The sequence below is a fragment of the Balaenoptera musculus genome, chromosome 3 (assembly GCF_009873245.2).
Source record: "Balaenoptera musculus isolate JJ_BM4_2016_0621 chromosome 3, mBalMus1.pri.v3, whole genome shotgun sequence".
NCBI classification, from domain to species: domain Eukaryota; kingdom Metazoa; phylum Chordata; class Mammalia; order Artiodactyla; family Balaenopteridae; genus Balaenoptera; species Balaenoptera musculus.
The window spans coordinates 75,099,456-75,121,567 of NC_045787.1; the positions used below are offsets into that span (position 1 = coordinate 75,099,456).

General features: G+C 37.2%; 2 protein-coding genes across 2 annotated transcripts in view; one reads left to right on the top strand and one right to left on the bottom strand.

Moving 5' to 3' along the window:
- The window catches only part of KIAA0825 (KIAA0825 ortholog), a 405,558-nt gene extending 398,432 nt beyond the window's left edge, over positions 1 to 7,126 (bottom strand). Inside the window, exon 1 of the mRNA XM_036846744.1 lies at positions 7,015 to 7,126. The gene's annotated coding sequence lies outside the window, so the exon portion shown is untranslated. The remainder of the gene's footprint in view (positions 1 to 7,014) is intronic.
- Positions 7,127 to 7,189: 63 nt separating this feature from the next.
- Positions 7,190 to 22,112, top strand: part of SLF1 (SMC5-SMC6 complex localization factor 1) — a 60,023-nt gene continuing 45,100 nt past the window's right edge. Inside the window, 5 exon segments of the mRNA XM_036849309.1 lie at positions 7,190 to 7,283; positions 15,936 to 16,048; positions 16,216 to 16,297; positions 17,821 to 17,981; positions 17,984 to 18,050. Of these exon segments, the coding sequence (XP_036705204.1) occupies positions 17,873 to 17,981; positions 17,984 to 18,050 (176 nt within the window). The 5' untranslated portion in view covers positions 7,190 to 7,283; positions 15,936 to 16,048; positions 16,216 to 16,297; positions 17,821 to 17,872.

The window sequence follows — 22,112 nt, forward strand, 5'->3', positions numbered from 1 at the left end:
GCTACAATTCCTCATTAAAAACAACAAAAGAGGGAGGGGGTAGATGGGTAGAGACAGACAAAAATATAATAACTTGATCTGTTTGACCATAGAGATATCTTTGGTAATATAGGGGAGTAAAAATTTTCCTTTACCTTTCTGGGTTCTTTTGGCAGATCTATTAATTAAATTAACATAAAGCAGATTAGCAGAAGGAACAAATTTAACTACATACATATGGGAGCTCCATAAGACTGAGACCCAAGGGCGAGGTGGGCAGTTGAGGTTTATATGCCATCCTGAGCCAAGGAATGGGATAAGGGCCTGGAACTTCAAAGGAGAGGAGGGTAATTCATAGGACACTAAGAAGAGCAGAAGTTTGGTACTTAGTCATTTGCCCTGCCATACATATAAGTCATTCAGGTAAAAGTTCTCTCTGGTAATAGCTCCCTTCCTGGTACAGGCCCAGTATTTAAATTTTTAGGTAGTTAAGGGAGAGGTAAAAGTTTCCCTTGAGTCTGCTGGATCTTGATTGCCTTTGGCTCAAAACACTCCACATGCCAAAGTGGCATATTTTGGGGTCATATATTTTGCTTCCCTTTAGTAAGAAAGGAAATGAACATTCAAGTTTAGGTTAATATTCACACTATGGATATTAACATTACTCACTGTTTAAGATTGTTACATTTATTGGCTATCTGAAATTAGAAATTTAGACAGTTTGTGTTTAATCACCTAATGTCAAAAAATCAGTTGCTTAGGTGATGTTTACATTTTTCAACTGTAATTTGGAACAGATCTTTTGATTCCTCAACTGTTCTCTGGCTAACAAAGCTGTATTGTAAAATATAAGAAGTTGTTAGTCTAAGAACATGTGCCTCAAATGTTAATGTCAGTGTTTGGCAGCAGGGACTGTACTTTTCTTAGGGGAGGTGGGGATAGGCAGTAAAATTCAAGAGTTGAAATTTAAACACACTTGTAAATTACAGCATGTGACAACTGTTAATTATTTTTGCAAATAACCAACATATACTGGGTACTGTGGTGATACGGGATTCCTCTAACAGCTGACTTTGGCTCTCAGATTCCCCATGACCCAGTTGAAGCTTTCTTCGAGAGGTTTGAGATTCTTCTCACCCTCCTCTTCTTCCTTCCCTCCCACTCTCCTGCACAGGTTGTCAGACCTCCACCGAGGCCTGAAGGTACTTCCCTCCTACTCTAGCTCCCTCTCCTTTATCCTTCACAGGGAGTATCACCAATAAATCTCTTGCACATCTATTCCCTTCTTTGCATGTGCTTCTCTGGGAATTTGAGCAAACAAAGTACATGTCTAGTCACCATATTAGACTCTAGGCATCATTATTTCATTTAGTCTTCACAAAAGCCCTGTGAAGACATGATTACTGTTCCCATTTTATAAATAAGGAAACAGAGTAGAAAAGTAATTTTCTCAGCATGACGCAACTACTGACAGAGCTGGGATTTGAACTCAAGTCTGTTTAATTTCATGGTTGGAGCTGCAGACCTTATTTTTAAACAATTAAATTTTATTAAATAACAACAAAAACTGGAGAGATCCCTAATAAAATTTTTCTGATGCCTCTGTGTGCTTTCAGACATTATAACATTTAATCCTAATAAATCCATGAAGTTAATATTATCATTTTACAGATGAAATTGGGGCTCAAAGAATTTAAGTAACTTCCTCAAGATCATATTATATAAGTTCATGAGTTTGAGCTCACTCAGGTCATCTCTGAATTCAGCTGTTTAACATTATATTGATTTGCCTAATTAATCAAATGACAATTGTGTCCCTTTTTACTTTTTAGTTTTAGATAATTTGTCCTAAGAACTTTATTCAGCAAAGAATCCCCCAAGTGATTTAAACATTATGTTTAAATAATATGTTCATTCTCTCTCTCTTTATGGGTGTGTGTGCGTGTGTGTGTGTGTGTGTGTATATGATACGTTATAGATAAAATACTAGCAATTTAGGGTATTTCTTGAGCTGCCGCCTATTTGTATTTTAACCAAAATTTACAGGGAAATAGCTGGAGCACTGTTTCAAAAACCTGCCTCCAATAACAAATCAGCAGTTGAGGCTGGAAGGCAGTATTCTCTGCCCACTTTCTGAGACTTTTCAATATAATTTAAGGTAATTATGCTGATTTTTGCTTTTGCTTCCTGACTCAACTGCAGCCTTTGAGTTCACATTTCAAAAACTTCCCTTCACCAGAGTCACCTGATGAGGTGAGTCAGCAGTCTGCAGACTCATCACTTCTAATGGCCAAACCCTGGTGTTTTACCAGCCTTTAAAATGACGCAGCCTAGCAGTAGTGGGCAGAGCCGGATGTTGAGCAGCCGGGCAGCAACTCAGCAGCATTCAAGCCCTGGAAGGGAGATGGTTGGTTTGCTTGTTTGCTTTGTTTTTCTGTAGAGAAGGCATTGTGGGAGGACATGGAGCAGAAGGGAGTGATCTCAGGGGACCCAGGCACAGGCAGGTCAGGAAATCTAGGCAGATCCAGATATGACCACACCCTGGGTGGGACTGGGGTAAAGAGGTGGTCCTGGCACCACTCCTGGGAGAGGAAAGCCATGGGTCCCCTAGCCCCAGTCTACCCTGTGACTTCAGATGGGGAAACTGAGGCTCAAAGATGGGTAGGTGGTTGCCCAGCATCACAGACATCAGGAAGGGGCAGGGGCCAGGGAAGATACAGGAAGGAGGGGTGGGAAGACCTCATAGCCCTAGACAGCACCCGCACCCTACTCCCAGAAGCCCACTACCATCACAGCTGGGCGCCAGTGCCCAGTAGCCACCCCGTTGGAGCAGTGTGCTTGTAGACAGGACCGTGTGCCTGTGGACCCGTCCCCATGTGAGTCCTCTTAAGGTGGAGGCCCAGAAACTGGGCCACGTGACCCCTCAGAGCCCCCTCCTACCTCTGGGCCAGCCTGAGGGGCGAGTCGCAGCTCACTGTTCACTAGGATGGAGAGGGGTACTCCCAAGCCAGGAGGGGACTGCCCTGGGGTTGGGGTTCAGTGAGTAGGTGCTTGGCTGGGTCTGGAGTGGGATTAGGTGCAATTTTTCATTTTTCTTCTTTTTGTAATAAATGGGTATTATTTCTGTAATAAATGGGTATTATTTCCATAACAAAGCAATCAAATGCCTACCCCATCCTCCACCAGATCCTGGTTATACAGAAAAATCATGGCTCGTTGTGGAAGGCCTAACCTCTTTAAGATGACCAGTTACACATAGCTTGCCCTGAACTCAGCGTTTTTACCTTTTATCATTAGCCTTCACCCATCCCACATATCTAATATGTATTCACTAATCTTTTCCGATACCTTTGCATCCTCCAATGGAACATTCTTCCCTCTTCCCCCCTACCAAAATCCTCACCATCCTTTAAGGCCCAAACTTAGCATTACCTTCTTTATAAAATCTTGCCTCATCTGTCCTACTGGAAGCAAAATTTCTTTTCTCTGTGTTCCCATCGTTTTGTTGTTCAATGATTCTACGTCAATTGTCAGTCATACAATAACTATTTGTGTATATAACTTGATCTTTCTTAGTAGATTATAAGTGACGATTCTTTATCTTTGGCTAACCTATAAAATATTTTTACATTCACCAATCTTCTTTTATCCTCAAAAGATGGGCGGTGGCGGGGGGGGGGGTGGTGGTGGTGGTGGGGGCGGGGGAAGAGTCAATATTTATTTAATGCCAACTATGTGTCAGTCGGGATGTTTGAAGCTATCTCACTTAACCCTCACAGCACTCTTCTGTATCCATTTTACATATGAAAACATAAGCTCACAAAGAATCAGAGACTTATCAGGGTCAAAAACTGGCAAAAACATGGCTAAGATTTTTTAACTCTGGTCTTATTCTTTGCATTACAAAAACATAATTGTACATCTACCAATGTGGAAGACACCAATAAATACATGCAAAGCTCCACTCATAAAGATTTTCTAGCACATTAGAACTGCTTCATTCAGATAATACTTGGGACCCAACTAAAGTCAGGATTTTTGAGCCAGAAGGGACTTTATAGATCATTTAATCCAACCCTTATGTTACAGATAAGAAATATGATCCTCAGAGAAATAAATTTCCCTGTGTATATACCCAGTCATTAGAGGAGCGAGGATTAAAATCCAGTTGGAGGCAGTATAGCAAAGTGGTTAACACTATGGCCTTTGGAGTCAGCATTGGTTCAAATCACAGCTCTGGTACTTAGTGACTGCGTGTAGCCTCGGAAACTTTACAAAGCTTATCTTTTGTCTTCTCATCCCTAAAAGAAGGATGATAATACTTACCCCATAGTGCTGTGAGGATTAAACGTAACACTGCACAGCAGAGAGTAAGCAATAACAAATATTAGGTATTCTCTTATCTCCTGTCTCACTGCCTGCTCTTCTTTGCAGGATACCACATTGCCTTTTATGGATGAGTTGTGGAGTGGACAATACATTTCAGGGTCAAAGTGAGTAAAGATAAAGAAGTGTGCATTTATGTGGTAAGTCCCTTTAAAAAAAAAAAACGCATGTACAAATACTTCTCTGTGGATAAATAACACTTTTAAAAGGAATTGTTCATTCAATAAATATCTATTGAGCCCCTACCACATGCCAGGCACAGTGCTAGATGCTGAGTATGAGATCAACGAAACAGATATAATCTCAACCTTCATAAGCACTGAAGTTTGATTGAAAACAAAAATATCACTGAGATCTACCTGTGGGACATGCAAACCAAATATCTTTCACAGAAGTCAATACAATGTAATGGCTATTAGTATTTGAAATGAGCTGTACATATATACTTGTGCCTTTTTGTAAAACAAGATATTCTTTAGAATTAAGTTCTATGCCATTTCTAGTACTGGTCATTTCAACTAGATTTTAGTAAATTCCTTGATAATTAAGCTATTTCTAGTTCTTTACATAAAATAGACTATTGCAAGGGGTAGGTTTAGTTAAGCATACTCTCCTGAAATATGTTAATCACCATCTGTCTGAGGGTTACAAGAGTGGAATAGAACAGTTTTGCTAACAGCCAGTACATAGTAATTCCTTACAGGGCAACACAAAGTTCAATTTTATGAATCTGCTCATTCACTCATTTTCTCTCTTTCTACATACACACAAATAGAAGCTGCCTAAAGAGACAGCTGATACTCTGGTTTTGGAGTCACTAATATACTGATGGTCTCTAGATTGCTTATATTTGTTTGAGTTAGGATGATAAAACTGGCTAAGGATCAATACAGAAAAGAATTTGGATTATTCATACGTCAAAATTACCTTATGGTGATTCCTTAAATCCCTAACACATTCCTTAATCCTTAACACATTAAGGAATTAATTCCTTAACAAATTCCTTAAATCTCTTTATACTCAAGATTTGCTATCCATTTGACTTTGGAATGTGATATACTATCCAATTTTACCTGAGAGTGAAAAGAATGATTTTGTTATTTATGAAAGGAAGTACAGAGCACAGTAAAAAGAGCCCAAGTTTGGAGTCAGGTAGACTGGGTTCAAATCTCAATTACCATTTAATTGTGTAATGTGTAAGAACATCTCTGAGTCTCGGTATAAAATGTTTGCAGAATAGGGATAATACGATTTTTCTTGTAGAACTATAGTAAGTTTAAATAAGATAATAAATAGCTGGCAGACAGTAGCTATTTGTGGTTAGTATTAGTGGGTTGGCTATATTAATTTAAAAAGAGATCACAAGTCAAGAGCATTGATTTAAAAACAAAACAAAACACTGCTTATCTAAAAACTAGTTGCTGTATAGAAACAACCTCCCTTAAATTATCAATATTTATAATCCTTGCAACTGGGGAAACAAGGAAAAACTACAAGATTTAATAAGAATGGCAAAACTGGGACCAAATGAGATTATAAAAGTTTGAATTGTTAATCAACAAGGAGATTAGTGTGTTTGTTACTCTCAAAAGGTAACAAGGCATTTGCTTGATGCATTAAGGTCCTTGAATTGAATACTGAATTTTTCTTTATGGTAGAGTTATCCCTAGAACTCTTTGTGGAACTGGCTGTTTTGAAGGAAAAAAAAAAAAATCAAGCAGCTGCCTCTTATGGAACAGGTGATTATTTAAATATAAGGTGGTGGGTGAAAACTTACCTGAAAAACTGCATTACTCAAGAAAGAGAATTCACCAAAAAGAGGTTCTCTACATCACATTTTTAAAATCTTCAACGGAATGAGCACCTTCCCTCACATTACCTCTTCATCGTAAGCAATTTCTCTTTAAAGCTATTCTAACTCAGACCTCCATCTAAAATTCACCTGAATCTTTCATTATCGAGGAAGCCTGGAACAGTGCAGAGGCACTCCTTTCTGAAAGCACATCTGTTCCTGACCACTCCTTTCCAAAAGGTAAAATGTGTATCTAAAACCCATGCGTGAAATTTTAAGCTTGCTCTCCTATCTCATTAGCTCATAGCAGCCAGGAAAACAAAGACCATTCTCACCCAATTCAAACGGCGGTGGTATCGTTGAGTTCTAAATCAGGAACGACCCCCTCATCCCACTTCCAAAATATAAAAGGTGTGCACTCCAGCCGACTGCCTGTCTCCCAGGCATTGCACCCCAGGATAATGGAAACAGTGCTCAGGAAAAGGATGGTAAAGCAGCTCTCGAAAATCGAGGGTGACCAAACCCTGCCAAAGGGAGAGTGTGGACACTCCTTGATCATTGGTAGAGAGACTGTACTAAACCGAGTCGCGGTAGAGGTGTCTTCGGCCTTGCGCAGGGGCACTTGGGGACCCGGGGTAGAGTTCCAAGTTGGAGATAGATACTGCGAGTGGAGAAGACCGTAAGTCGGAATCTCAAGGCCTTGTCCAGCAGCACACAGGGTCAAGCGCCACGGGGCTGGATGGGGACTCCTGGTTCAACCCTTTCCCGCTAATTTCTCGGTCCGGATAAGATACTGCACCGAGCCTCGGGCGGACGGAAATACCAGGCCCAGGAGGCAACCCAGAAAAATCACTCACCAGTCTCCCACATTCGGCGCAGAAGTAGCAGGAGCCTAGCCCGCCAGCCAGAAGGAAGCCCTGAACCCGCTCAGACGACCCTGACGACGGCTGGAAAGCGTCACTGACAACCACCCGGAAATGGCACAATAACTTCCGGGGCCGCGGAGCGCGCGGCGGGAAATTATTTCCCAGAGCCCGGATTAGTGAAGCAGCAAGTGTTGCGGCAGTCTTCCTGCCTGTCACTGCCGCCGCGCGAAGGAAGCAGCCCAGAAACTCCGACCGGGAAGGTAAAGGGCCTCAGCTCGGAAGAGACAGTGTACCCTGACTGTGTCCTCCGTGCCCCCGAAATTTCTGCAGCTCCCGGCTATGAGGCTGGGAAGGGGCCGGGTTGAGCGGTGGCGGTGCTTGCCTCTGACGCTTTCCGCAGCCGCCGTTGGTTCGCGCTCGCCCGACTCGCCGCGCTCGGCGCCCGCGTCGATGGGCTGCAGCCGCAGACCACGCCGCGCTCCGCCCGCGCCGCGGCGGGGACGGCCCCGAGCGCCTCTGCAGTGCAGGGCTGAGCCGCTTCCCTCGCCTCCTGTGTTTGCGCAGCTCCGCAGTTCCGCAGCTCGGTCTCCTGCCAGGAAGGCGCTAGGCCACTCGCGTCTCTCGTTTCCATAGAACCGACTGGGACGCCTCTCCCTGAGTCCCAGATTCTTGGCTGCTTTCCATAACTTAGCGTCAGTGCAGGTGGTGGGGATCCCCCAGGCCCACCTTCCTGTGAAGAGGAAAATGCTATCATTCTTTTCTCCCTAGTAGAATTTTAAACATATCCGAATGGTAATGAACATCTCTGCAGCTACTGTAGGCCTTGAAACACGCACACACACACGTTTCCCTAAAGGGAGCGGGAGTGGGGAGGGGTGCTCTGTTCCTGGGGATTATGATATCAGCTGTTGGGAGGCAGGGAACAAGGCAAAGCGGTTATCCTGAGATTTCTTCCACTCCTAAAGCCTCTGATTAAATATTGACAAAAACGTGATCTTCTTTGAGTACTCCATATCAGGATTTGACCCAGAACTTGGACGGAGCTTGATTTTGGAAGCGTCAAGCTATTTTTGACTGATGAATATCCTGTACCAAAAAAAAAATTTCCGTTGAGGCATTAGGAATGAACATTTAAACCGAATTTCCAGTGTACGTGTGACAGACTCTGCGCCTTGTAAACTTTTGAGTTTGTGTTATTACCTTATGCCTCATTTCCTAGAAGTACCTATTGATGTGCAAGATGTTCCCATTTTAGGCAAGTTTGACTAACCAGTATTGGTGTTCAGGTGGATTTTTATAAGGGAGTTAATTTGATTATGTCTAAGTTAACTCAGAGTGTTAAGTTAAATGGACTAGGATGTTTAAATACTTGAATGTATAAATTTTTATTGTGAAGACAATTAGGCTTCAGTAATGCAAATGTGCTCCTATTAGATCTGTTTTCTAAATACAGATGTTCTTTTGCCTTATTGACTTATGTTCGATTATATGATTTAATATTTTCTTGCTTCCCTAAAGCAGAAAGCATAAATCATGTTAAACAGTCTTTGAAAAAGTGGTCAAAGGTGGGTTTTTTCATAAAATTTAAAACGCTTAAGATTTCATAATAGGAATCCACAATTTACACTAATGTCCAAAAACATTGTTTTTAAGAAAACCAATAGTATAACTTTATTATCTAGACAGTATTTCCCTCTAAGATAATCTTTTCACTGTTTAAGCAAAACATTTAAAAAATAAAATCAATAGTTCCATATAGGCTCTGAAAAAACAAAGTGAAGCACCCTCTTTCTCAAAAATAATAACTAAAATAGTACATAGTACATTTTATTTCACCTATTTCCTATTAGCATATTTAAGGAGAGTCAATTAAAAGTAATATTCTATTTCTTGCTTTCTAAAGACATCTTACTGCTTAAAAGTAAAATATCCCTGAAACATTTAAATTCACATAGTTCTTACTTTCTTGATATCAGAATTACTTTGAAATAAAAAACTGTTTTGTTATTATTGATGGAGAAGAGGAAAAGCCCATATGAATTAGTCTGAGTCATTAATACCAAATCCACTTTGAGAGGAAAATAATAAACTTTTTCATAAGAAAAAACGGCCCTCTTTAGATTGTTCCTAGAAATGCTTTGAAATTTTAGACATTGATATTTTTCTGAAATTAATTTGTAATTATGCTTAAATATTTTCAGTGATATTGCTATCTAAATGTCACTCCACCCTCACAGTAGATTCCTTTTCATGTGATGTATGTTTCTCTTTCATTATTTGAAAGTAGATTGCTTTGTAAAATTAAAATTTGGTTAAAAATATTCAACTAAATTCTGAAATTAAAGTCAAAGTGTATTGTAGAAAGGACATACAGTTTTTGCAGAAACAGACTTAGATTTTGAATCTTGGTTTCACCATTTACTAACTTTGTACCCTTGAGCTAGTTTCTTAATCTCTCAGATTCCCCATTGTTCTCATCTGTATAAGAACGGCAAATAGCACTTACCTTTTCAAGAAGGAAATGAGCATATACGAAGTATATAGGCCACAAAATCCTGCTTGGTCAATCTTAGACCTTATGCTGCTACTAAGTAGTACAAAGTTCCTAGGATACTAAAGCAGGTTAGACTTTCATCCCCCATGGCTAACCAACATGTTCTGTCCTTCCTTTTTTTTATCCCTGAACATCTCTCTCATTCATCTTGCTTCTCTTAAGGCCCCTTTATCCCTAAAACTAGCATCTCCAGTGCAGCCTGTGCCTTGTACAGTACCAGATAGATTGGACCTCTCCCTAAGTCCTCTTAGCCTTTCATTTCTTGCCCACCACACTCATTTTGGTGCTACTTCTCCACTTCCTCCCTCTACTGCTAAATCAGTCATCAAAGAGACTAATTATGACTGCTGCTTTCCCAAATAATGCCATCGAAGTAAGAAATCCCTGAAGTCTCACCATTGGTGACCTTAGTCAAATAATTTATATATATATACGCACAAAAACACATGCGTACACATGTCTGATCTTTGAAGGATGGGACAGGAAACAGATACTATGTCTTTTAAAAAAAAAAAAATTTCCAAAGCCCAGCTGAATTATATTAAGCCAAAGGCCTAATTTGGCTCCTAGGCCAAGAGGGTGCAGAATTCCTAAACTCCACTTGATGTTATAGCATTCAGAGCCAAACAGGATTTTACTCACGGGGTATGAGTAGGGTGATTTGTGTGTTCCTTTTGTAGTATTGGTTAAACAGAGAGCCAACACTTTAACTGACTTTTATCAGTTTTAGCATTATTTACTTCCCAGTTAAATGCTTTAGATAAGAGAAATCATGAAAATCTTTTAAACTCTTAAATTCAAAGCAGCAATATTGATTGAATTTAAGGATTGGTATGTCCTTTCCAGAAGCGGGAAGTTTTAATGATTTTCCTTAGTAGGTTTAAAATCAAAGTAGAAGTAGGTTTAAAATCAGAATAGTTCACTAGAATAACAAACATTAAGAAACCACTAGTTTTCAACCTGTTGCCTTAAAACCATGAGATACTCGGTAGTGTGGAAAAAGACCATGATGTGATTTTACATAAAAATTAAGATACAGAACTATATAATCTAAATTTTGTTTTTTAATATTTTTTCACACACAAACATAAAACCTTCAAGACAGACCCCTCCCCCATTCCCAAATGTTGACAATGGTATTACAGAGTAAAGAAATTAGCGATTTTAATCTTTCTATATACTTTGTAGTATTTTTCCAATTTTCTATCATGTGTTAATTAAAATTAAAGCACAAATTGGTAAAAGTTATTTTGGGGGAAATTTTTAGTTCTTAAATGCAAATATATAAATAAAACTTTTTTTAATAAATCCCTTATTTATCTTAGCAGCATACAATTTATAAGATGCATTATATTCTCAAAGTTCTATAATAACCTGTGTCTGGTCATAAAAGAAATTATAATGCAAAGTAGGAAAGGTTTATCCTTATTTTTCTGTCCCGGACCTCTATAAGCATCTCGCACCTCTTTTTTGCAGCACCTTTTCCCTTTCAGCCAACTGTTACACCCTGCTCTTTCATCCTCTTTTCCATACCAGACCTTTCTATTCATATCTTTATTACTGCCTCTATTTCTCTGAGTTCTCTTAACATATTTTAGCTATGTGTTGTATTCCTGAAAGGTGTTCTAGCTACGTATCATATTGTAAAGAATTCATAGACCTAAAAGCTAGTATATAATAAAATGTTCTTAATTATGATGATGACTGCTATAGGTTTATTTGCATTTCTAACTGGCACCAACTGCAGAGGAATCTCAGGCATCAGGGATAGGCCCATGTGGGAGATATTTTGGGAAAGTCCACACCACAGAGACAGTTGCTTGTTCTACATAAATGCCAGCTCTGTTCACAATCATTATCTTCTTAGTTGTGTGTATTTTATGATTCAAGGTAAGTAGATTGTTTTTTAATTTACTACAAAATTTTAAATTACTATGAGAGCATTTCCTTGTAACTAAGAATCTTGTGTATTTTTTAACTTTTTGACAGTAAAGATAATATATATCTGTTAAAAATAAATGCTTTTTTTTTGTTTGTTTTCTTTTCCAATTGTGTTAGGATAGTATCTTCTGTGTGAATACTTCAAGGATCACCCCCTGTATTTTCTAGAAAAATATCTAATTTCTAGAAATACTACTCATACAATTATATTGCAGTTTATTTACTTTATTTCTTGAGCTGCAAGACTTCTAGCAGTTAGCTTTTCATCTTCCGTATCCCAGAACCTATTACCAGCCCAAAACTTGACTTTGAGTTGTCTGAGTCATGGATAGGTATTGCACCAATTTTGTATAGTACTTTCTTTGGGTTCACTGGCATATCAGGCTATTGTTTCTTGTTTTCTTACTCCTGCAGGGTCATAGGAAGAGCCATTAAACCACTAATTTTATAAGTATAAATAAATCTATCCTTATATCTATATATGTCTATGTCTATTCTGGTATATAGACATAGAACTATTTTCCCATGTAACTGTATGAATTAGATCTGTGGTTATTAGTTTGTCATATGATGTGGTATTAAAAAGCATTGATAAATGTATTGTAAATTATGTTACTTCAAGTAGATCATTTTATTATAGGACTCTATTAGATTAGGTTAATGGAATTTGTTCTTTAAAAAAACTGTGCTAGTTATTGTGTGCCATCACTGGGATTCACGATTCTGTGGAAGTTTAGCTAATAGCCCAGTTTTTCTGATAAACTTGTTAATATTCTATATTCTAATTTGTTTTTTAACACTCATATTTTCATGCTGTTTGAATCAGGAAGACCAGCTTTTACACCTGTGTTTCTTACTGGCCTTTCCTCTTTGCTTGTTTAATATCAGTTTCATTTTAATTGTTTTCCAAAGGAAAGAAGTTGCTTTTAAAAAGGCTTTCCTGATTTCTACCATTAAGCACCATTGGTCCTGTTTTCATTTTACTGAGGACTCTTGCTTTGACAAAAAGTGCTGTTAAATATGAAAAGTGGCTGTAATTACTCCATCATAAAGACAGTATGATTTAAGATGAAAACTTTGCATTATACACGACTCAAATAAGTCCAAGTCATTTATACATCAAACCAAAATATGTTAAAATGGTACCTTGTTAATAATAAACATTCAGATTGTGAAATAGCTGTTACTAACTTGATCTAAATGAGGAACATAGTATGATAGATTTTTTTTTTCCTTATAGTTCTGTATAACATATTTAGTTCTCAGGAAGCAGAAAAATAAAATTGAAGACAATTTTTAAATAAGACTTTTTGGGTGGTAGCATTACAGTGATTTTTTCGTTGCTTTCTGTATATTCCTATTACTTAACAGTAGTTTCTGTATGTCGGCATTTTAAAATAGCCAGATGGGCAAGATTTTAGGTTTTTAAGGCTACTCAAACTTCCCTTCTTTGGCAGCATTTCTTGAAATACCTACTAAATTGTTTTTCAAACTCCTAAATACATAAATAAAATACAAGTATAATAGTAGGCGAAATATATACAGTTAAAACACTTGTATTCCTCTGCTAAAAATCGCTTTCAAGAACTATAAAAACAATTAGATTGCCTTTTCCATTAGAATATCAAGGTGGTATTCACAGATATGTTGAATTTCACTAGTGTGTCTAGTCTAGTGTTTCTGAAAGGACCTGTTACTTTCTAAAGGAAATTTGCTTAAAGTCTTTGTCATTCCCTAGAATTAGTGATAGCAGTGTTTCTCCCTAGTTTTGGTTATATGCCTTATAATTCCCATGTGGCTTTATTGTATGTGTGTTAATATGTGTTCTGCATCAGACTAAATCATTATTATTTCTAGTAACAGAAGACATTTTTGTAAATTTTTTATATATTACTAGTTTATATTGATGGATATTATCACTCAAGAGCTATGTTATTTAGCCCGTGTAAGTGGTTTAAAAATTTGGATGATTAATACAGTAGAGTTCCTTATGCAAGAAGCTACTTACATTTTTAATTACTGATGATAGTATTACATGTTTGATTATTTCATAAGACACCAAGCCCTGCTATGTACACCCTATAATTTTGTACTGGCCAAACTTACAGAAATTGTTTCATCAAAGAGCCTTATCTTTTTTTTTTTTTTTTAATTTTATTTTTGCTGTGTCGGGTCTTCGTTGCTGCGCGCAGGCTTTCTCTAGTTGCGGCGAGCAGGGGCTACTCTTCATCGCGGTGCGCGGGCTTCTCATTGCGGTGGCTTCTCTTGTTGTGGAGCACGGGCTCTAAGCGTGCAGAATCAGTAGTTGTGGCGCGCGGGCTTAGTTGCTCTGCAGCATGTGGGATCTTCCCGGACCAGGGATCGAACCTGAGTTCCCTGTGTTGGCAGGTGGATTCTTAACCACTGTGCCACCAGGGAAGTACCAAAGAGCCTTATCCCTAATGATACTTTCTTTATGTTCTGTATCTTGAATTTTGGGATTTTCAGGGGTTAATACGTAATATCCCTTTTCCTCCTTTGGAGCCAACAGAGAAATATAAAAGTCAGATAGGTTGAGGTCAAAAAATCACCCTTTTTACTGAATAAAAATTGGTTTGGAGGAGGTGGATTTGATGTGCAACTCCAGTGTGTTTCTTATTACATAACTTCTGAATTGATTTACCCACCCAGGCAGTGCAGTACTATTACTGGCAGCTCCTTATGCCATGTCCACGTGCATTAATATGAACCATCTTTGCAAATACGCAGATGTGTCTGGCAAAGCATATTCAGTTAGTTCTCTCAAGTAGCTTCTCCTCCTAAAGCAAGGAGTGATGCAGGGTAGAGAGAGAAACCAGGAGTGCTATTACCCTAGCAGAAGTTTCACTCTTAACCCTGAGTAATGCTTTAAATTGTTTATAGTGAGACTTTCTTTCAACTTCTACTCTAAAATGAATCTCAACCTTTAAATAAATACATATATGTATATAGTTTATACATATTTAATATAAATATATATATAACATATATATATGCGGTCTTTGAAAATAGAGTTCCTATAAAGAACATTTTTAATTTCACCAGTTGTCTATTACAAGTCCTGGTAATAGTTTTTGTTATAATATTTGAAGTTTACTTTTAATTGTTTTGAAAGAAGCCAACTGCTGTTGCTCAGCCTGTGACATTAAGTGAATACGAATCCAGAGCTAATGGTGACAGTTGTTAGAGAAATGAAAAAATTACGCTATTTCTCTCCTCACTGCTTTCCTCATCTTTAATGAGAAACTAGATTTTCTCCAAGTCTAGTCTAGTCTTTAGTTTAGTCTAAAGTTCTAACCTCATGTAAACAAAAACAAAAAAAGCTGTATTCTAATTAGAAATGCTGTGAATTTTCCTTTTCTTGGCCAATAAATGTACCACCTCAAATACAAAGTGCTTTGTGAACTCCACTGAAATATAGATTAATGTCCCTATCAAAATATATTTGAAACCCACGTGATTTTTTCAGTCTACTTTGTAGGTGATGAAATTAACATATATAGAGCATAGTTAAGAAATGTAGATTGGGAATAATTTAGTATATACCTACTATACTAAATTATTTGTTGTAAGTGCTGTGGTACCATAAGTTTATCAGGTTGTCCATTGATTTATAAATATTCTTCAATATCTGTCCACAGACACTTTAAAAGTTAGTATGAGATCTGAGGGTGTCATTGTCCACAAGTGTCCTTGTTTCCAAAGCTCTTAGCAAAAATAGTACTTTTAAAATGAAGCTAATATTATGCTAAAATTTTATAAGTATCTGTCTTTTTCTGAAGAGTTACATTCATCATTGTGTTTTAGTGGCAAGTAATGTAGTAATGCAGGCTTTCAGTGTTCAGACCAGAAAACAAATCTCCCTTTATTTATTTATTTATTCATTTATTTTAATTTTATTTATTTATTTATTTATTTATGGCTGTGTTGGGTCTCGTTTCTGTGCGAGGGCTTTCTCTAGTTGTGGCGAGCAGGGGCCACTCTTCATCGCAGTGCGCGGACCTCTCACTGTCGCGGGCCTCTCTTGTTGCGGAGCACAGGCCTCCAGACGTGCAGGCTCAGCAATGTGGCTCACGGGCCCAGTTGCTCCGCGGCATGTGGGATCTTCCCAGACCAGGGCTCGAACCCGTGTCCCCTGCATTGGCAGGCAGACTCTCAACCACTGCGCCACCAGGGAAGCCCCCAAATCTCCCTTATATACAGCCACATTTGAGAAGATCGCTTTTAAAACTAATTTCTATTGCACATAGGCAGTTTGAACATTGGTATTTACAATTAAGCTTATCTGTTTAAGTAGTTTTAGTTTTTATTTTTAGCATTCATAGTTAAGAAAAAATAATGTCAACCCTGTGATTACTATCTTTAAACATATGTTGTCTTCTTTATGTGTATATATTAGATGGAAGATGGTGCCCCAAAGCATATTATCCAGATGACAGGATTTAAGATGGAAGAAAAAGAAGCTCTAGGCAAACTGCTTTAAAACTAGATTGCACTTTTATCAAGAGTGAGGTGAGTACAGTAACTTAAAAAGTTCAAGATATAGTTGAAGAATAACTACAATTAAAATGTTGGCCTAAGAATGATAAAATGCCCCTTGATATTCTAAGAATAGAAAAAGTATCTTAAAAAGGAAGTCTTCCATAGTAACATTTTTTCATGTGGATTTTTCCTTCCAGAAATACAAAAATGTACACATCTAATAGCTGAAACGCCTGTGTAAGAGTGAGAAGTTTTTAGCAGCTTGTGCAGCAGGTAAGTTAACTGCCTTTCTTCCTCCACTTTGAAAAAAAAAATCTTCATGGTGAAGAAAGAAGTACCTTAATCTCTGGAAGATAGTGTGTTTTATTATATCAAACATAAACGTGGTTCTTTCTGATATTTTTCTGAAAATACTTGTTTATTTATTTGGTTGCACCCAGTCTTAGTTGCGACTCCAAGGCTCCTTTAGTTGCAGCTCCAGGGCTCCCTTAGTTGTGGCATGTGAACTCTTAGTTGCAGCACGCATGTGGGATCTATTTCCCTGACCAGGGATCGAAACCAGGCCCCTGCATTGGGAGTTTGGAGTCTTATCCACTGCGTCCCCAGGGAAGTCCCTAAAAATATTTGATATAATATTTTTGCTTTGTTTTCTGAATAGAACTTTGTAACACTTGAAAAAGTATTAAAAGAGGCAGAAATATTTACTTCACCTAATAAGTGCTTCATGTAAGAAAAAATATTTTAATAAAGGTGAAAAACTGCCCCCCCCCCAAAAAAAAGCTTTTGTTGAAGCCTCAGCGATTTGCAGTCAAGTTTCTTTTCTTTGATCTATCATTGGAAGAGTTACTGTTTTTGTTCTTCTGCTCCTGTTTCCCCTGCCATCCATGCTATGAAGCAATCATTCTATTTTATTTTTCTAAGATTTTAAATTCCATAAACCTAAATTAGGGCTTAATGTCTTCTCCCTTTGTCACCATTGATGTTTCTCTTATAGTTTTCTCTCCTGTGATTGATTTGGCATATCATTAGTCCACTTTTTTTTCTTTTTTTTTTTTTGCAGTATTTAACTCAGGTGAATTTACCATTTTTTTTAGAATAACTTACCAGACAAACATTTGGATCATATTACCTCCACAAATGAAAACATACATTTTCCCTGCTGTTTAAAAAGATAATTGATGCCCAGATCAGAATGTTATTACATATCCTAGAAAAATTCTCTAACTCAGTTAATTTGTTTTATATAGTGTAACAATGGTGTAAACATTATTGGAAAAGTTTTTTGATATAGAAGGAAGCATATACACCTCACTCAAAATGGTGCATAATAATAGTAAGGTCATAATTTAAGTAATACCACATTTTATTAATCCTTTGGTTTATATTTTACTTAGTAACAGATAAATTATTTATTATGGAAAGATTACATACAAGTTCAGTGATGTTGTATAGTGTAACAATACTCTAAACATTATTGGAAAAGTTTTTGATATAGAAGGAGAATATAAACCTCACTCAAAATGGTGAATAATAATCGTAGTCATCATTTAAGTAATACCATTTTATTAATCCTTTGGTTTATCTTTTACTTAGTAACAGACTTAAAATTATTTATTATGGGAAAGATTACATACAATGTTCAGTGTATGAAAAAATTTAGGAAAACAAACATAGTTCAAAGATAACATGGGCAATGTAGAAAAAGGCCAAATTTTATTTGATATTTGGTCTTGATTGTTTTATCATTTATCAGAACCAAAATTCTTTTGTGACTGACAGTTCATTTGGCTTTCTAGGAAGTGGGGTACTACTAAGGACTACATAATTCATAGTGCCAAAGTGGCAGATGGCTTGATGAAACAACTTACGAATGGGGATATAAAATTGAAAAGAATCCCATTATTCACCTCAATGCAGTCTGCACCTAAAAGATGGCGTGAAGAACTGAAACGCACTGGTGCTCCAGAGCCTTCCATAGATGGAAAGTTGTCTCCTTGTTAGAGCTGATAAACCGAAGTGATTCTCTTGTAAGGTGAGATTTCATAGAAGCTAAGCAGTGAATGTGAAAACAATTTTGGTTAGCTTAAATACCTTTTTGTATTTCTTTGCATTATTCATTTATTCCAAATGAGCCATGATGATTACTCTTTGATCTCCTAGTTAAGCCATTCTGCACTTCTAAGCATATGTGTCTAATGGAACAAAATCTATTTTATAAGTATTGCATTATTCCTCAGGGTCTCTGTTTCACTTTCCATGTTATTCTTTGCAAACTCAAGTAAAATCTTTATTTTAAATTGGAAGATATTGTTTTTCAGTTGTGAAGCACTTACAGTTTTTTGTAAGTGAAGTATTACGTTAAACAAAGGCTTTTTCTAGGTTATGTAGTGCAGTCTTCATGGTTCATACTGTTTCCATCATAATTTCACTTCTTTTTATATTTTTACACCACATTTTAAGAAGACTTCTTATTGGGTAACTGTATTCTTAGACTGCTGTGACTTTTTTTGCCGGGAGGTGTGGTCAAAAGGGCTTTTTGTTACCTTTACTGAAGTGTAATTATAGACCGTAAAATGCACAGATTTTAAGTGTACGTTTGATGAGTTTGGACAAATTTATGCACCCATGTATACCCAAACTACAATCAAGATCTGTAACATTTACATCATCCTAAAATATTCCCTTGTGTTTTTGTACATTTAATTCTGCACCACCAAACCAAACAACCAAATTTCTTTTTGGTCACTGTACATTAGATTTGTTTTTTTTCGAGTTTCATATAAAATGGATCATACTGTATAACTCCTTTGATGTAGCTCATTTGCCTGCCTCGTTATTTTTGAGATTCATCCATGTTGTTGTGTGTATCAGCAGTTCCTTTCTTTTTGTTACTGAGTAGTATTCCACTCTATGTATATATCACAGTCTGTTTATTCACCCATGGATGGACATATGGGGTTTCTTTGGTTTTGATTTGTTTTTTGCTAATATGAATAAAGTGGCTATGAACATTTGAGTATTAGTCTTCACGTAGACTTGTTTTATTTCTCTTGGGTAAATATCCAGGAGTGAAATTGCTTGCTCAGATGGCAGTTGTACATTTAACATTATGAGAAAATGCCAAACTGTTTTCCAAGTTGTTGTACCATTTTACATTCCCACTAACAATGTATGAGAGTTCCAATTGTTCTGTAATTACTTTGGAACTATTGTCCAAAAATGAGGTGACCATATTTGTGTGGTCTATTTCTGAACTTCTTACTGTTCCATTGATATCTGTATCTACCTTACACCAAGAACACACTGTTTTGGTTACTATAGTGTTATAGTGAGTCTTGAAATCAGGTCTTGTGAGTCTTCCAACTTTGTCTTTTTCAAAATTGTTTTGGTGATTCTGGATCCTTTATATTTCCATATGCATTTTAGAATCAGCTTGTCAACTTCTACAAAAAAACAAGCTGGGATTTTTATTGAAATTGTACTGAATCTGTAGATCAAATTGGGAAGAATTGAGATCTTAATATTGAGTCATCCTATCAGTAGACTCTGTTTCTCTCCAGGGCTTCTTAAATTTCTGTCATTAATATAGTTTTTGTTGTATAAACCTTGCACATATTTTGTTAAATTTAATTCTGTGTACTTCATATTTCGGGATGCTATTATAAATCGATTGCTCTGTAAGTTTTTATATCCATTAATTGACTTTTCTCCTTTATTCTGTTAATATGGTAAATTATTTTGATCAATTCTTAAATGTTAAACCAAACTTATATTCCTGAGAGAAATTCCACTTCATTGTAGTGTATTATCCATTTTTAATAATTGCTGATTCTATTTGCAATTTGCTGATTCTATTTCCATAAGATGTATGGAAAAACCCAAATGAACTTTTTGGCCAACCCAATATTTGTTCTATTGTGTTCTTCTTCTGTAGATCCATTACCCATATTTTAGACCATTTGATTCTGTTCCACAGTATTTGCTTTCTCTGTTCTGTTTTTATTTCCCTTCCTGTGTGTGTGTGTGTGTGTGTGTGTGTGTGTGTGTGTGTGTTTCAGTTGGATACTTACTGTTGACTTACCAGGTTCAATGATTTCTTCCTCAGTTTTGTGCAGTCTATTGATAAGCCTATCAAAGAAATTCTTCTTTGATATAGTATCTTAATTCTACCTTTTTGATTGTACTGTCTTCTGAATTTCCCATATGTTCATGCAAATTGTCCACCTATTCTATTATATCTTTTAACATGTCATTCACAGTTATTTTAAAGTCACTTTTTTAAACTTTCAACATGTGGATCATCTCTCTGTGCTCTTTATTCCTTTATCTCTTGACAATGGTTTGGTTGTTGTTGGTTTTTTTCCCATTTTTGTGTATGTCTTGTGTTTTTGTTTTGGTTTTTTTGCATACATAGACATTCCCTATAGAAGAACAGTAGAGGCTGAGGTGAATAATGTTAATATCCAAAAATGGACCTACTTGTAAGGCAGTTAGTATGGGGTCGTTGAGTTAATCTTGTCAATTTTTGAGCTGGCTTTGGGTTTTGTTAGTGCTATTTTCATCTTCAGCGCATCATTTCATTTTATTCCAGCAGTGGTTTACAGTTCCCTTGTGCTTAGCGTGGGGCCTGTGATGCTGGAGGTTTTTTAATCAGTGTTCTTTATTCATTCTCAGCTTTTGGTAGTCCCTGTACCACTTCATCACAGAAGGGCTCTTCATATTCTTCCCCTCTTGCTTCCTACTCATTTCTAGGTTGGGGAGTAAGGGTTGGTGTGTTTTCGTTCTGTTGGATAGGCTTTAGTCTTAAGCATTCTTCATGTTCTTGGTCTCTGGGGTTGGGATATACCCATTGCTTCTGTCTCAATTTCCCATGGCAGCCAAATTCTCCCTTGTATTGTGGGCAGGGTCTTGGGTAAGAGACTTTCTAGCACCTCCCCCAGCATTAGGTCTCTGCTTTGTATTAGTGCAGGAACCTAGGCCCAAGTGGCATTCCTGCCCCTCCTCCAGGGACAGGTGGCTTTTGCTTCTATCCTTTATCCCATCTTTTTTGGGCTGCACAGCAGGAAGTTTTCCTACCCCTTTCCCAAAGGCAGATGAGTTTTACTTCTGCTCTTACAACAAAAGCAGTGCATCTTTTCCTGGATTCTGAAATAGAAGACTTTCTTACTTTACCCAAATGACTTAAGGCTTTTGCTTCATATGAGAGATGGATCCAGGGAAGTGGGCCTGGTTTTACATCTGTCTCTTGTTGGCAGGCAGTCCCCACTGACCCACCTTCGCTACCAGTGGGGTTCCTGCTGTTACCTGCCCCTAATCTTTTTTGTGAATACTTAATAGATGCTGGTGGCAAAGAGCTTGCAACTGAGGGGGGGCCTTCCATGTGTCAGGGACTCTCAGTTATTCTAAACTGTCATGCTGCCTACACTTGGCCTTTAAATTTATTAAGATTTTACCTTCATTTCTTGCCTGCATTTATGGTGGCTACTTCTCTCCGGTGCTCTGGCAAAAGTGAAATAGTTTGGGTATCCAATCTCTTCACAAGGGTGCTTATCACTCTTTTGGAAATTCAATTTCTTGGTTGGCTTATCATCTCAGTTCTCTGATGGGTTCATGAAAAGTTATGATTTTGTGGATTATTTGGCTTTTTTCTTATTCTCAGGTTGTAGTAGTGTTCTCTCGTGGCTTTCTAAATCCTAAGCAGTAACGAATTTTCATGAAACTTTTGGGTGTGTGTGTGCTTGTGTGTCTGTGTCTGTGTGTCTTCTGAGCCTAAATGTAAAATGTATTTCTTAATGTAAATCAAAGTTAAACTTTTTCAAAAGCTAATTTTTTAGAAGAAGTTTGTCAACTTTAGTTCTATTTTTTTGTGGTTCAGAATGATTTCCTTGGAGGTATGTTGTCTTCTGAGGTAAATACTTTCTTAGAATTCTTGCATTGTTTTTTTTGGCTTATTGAGGTGACTTTTCCTTAGGAAATAAACTTAGTATTCTATTTTTTTTTTTTTATTACACCTCCACCTCCACTCCCCGTTGCTTTCCCCCCTTGGAAATTTAGTATTCTTGATTCTTAAAAACTTTTCCCATATCAAGAAATG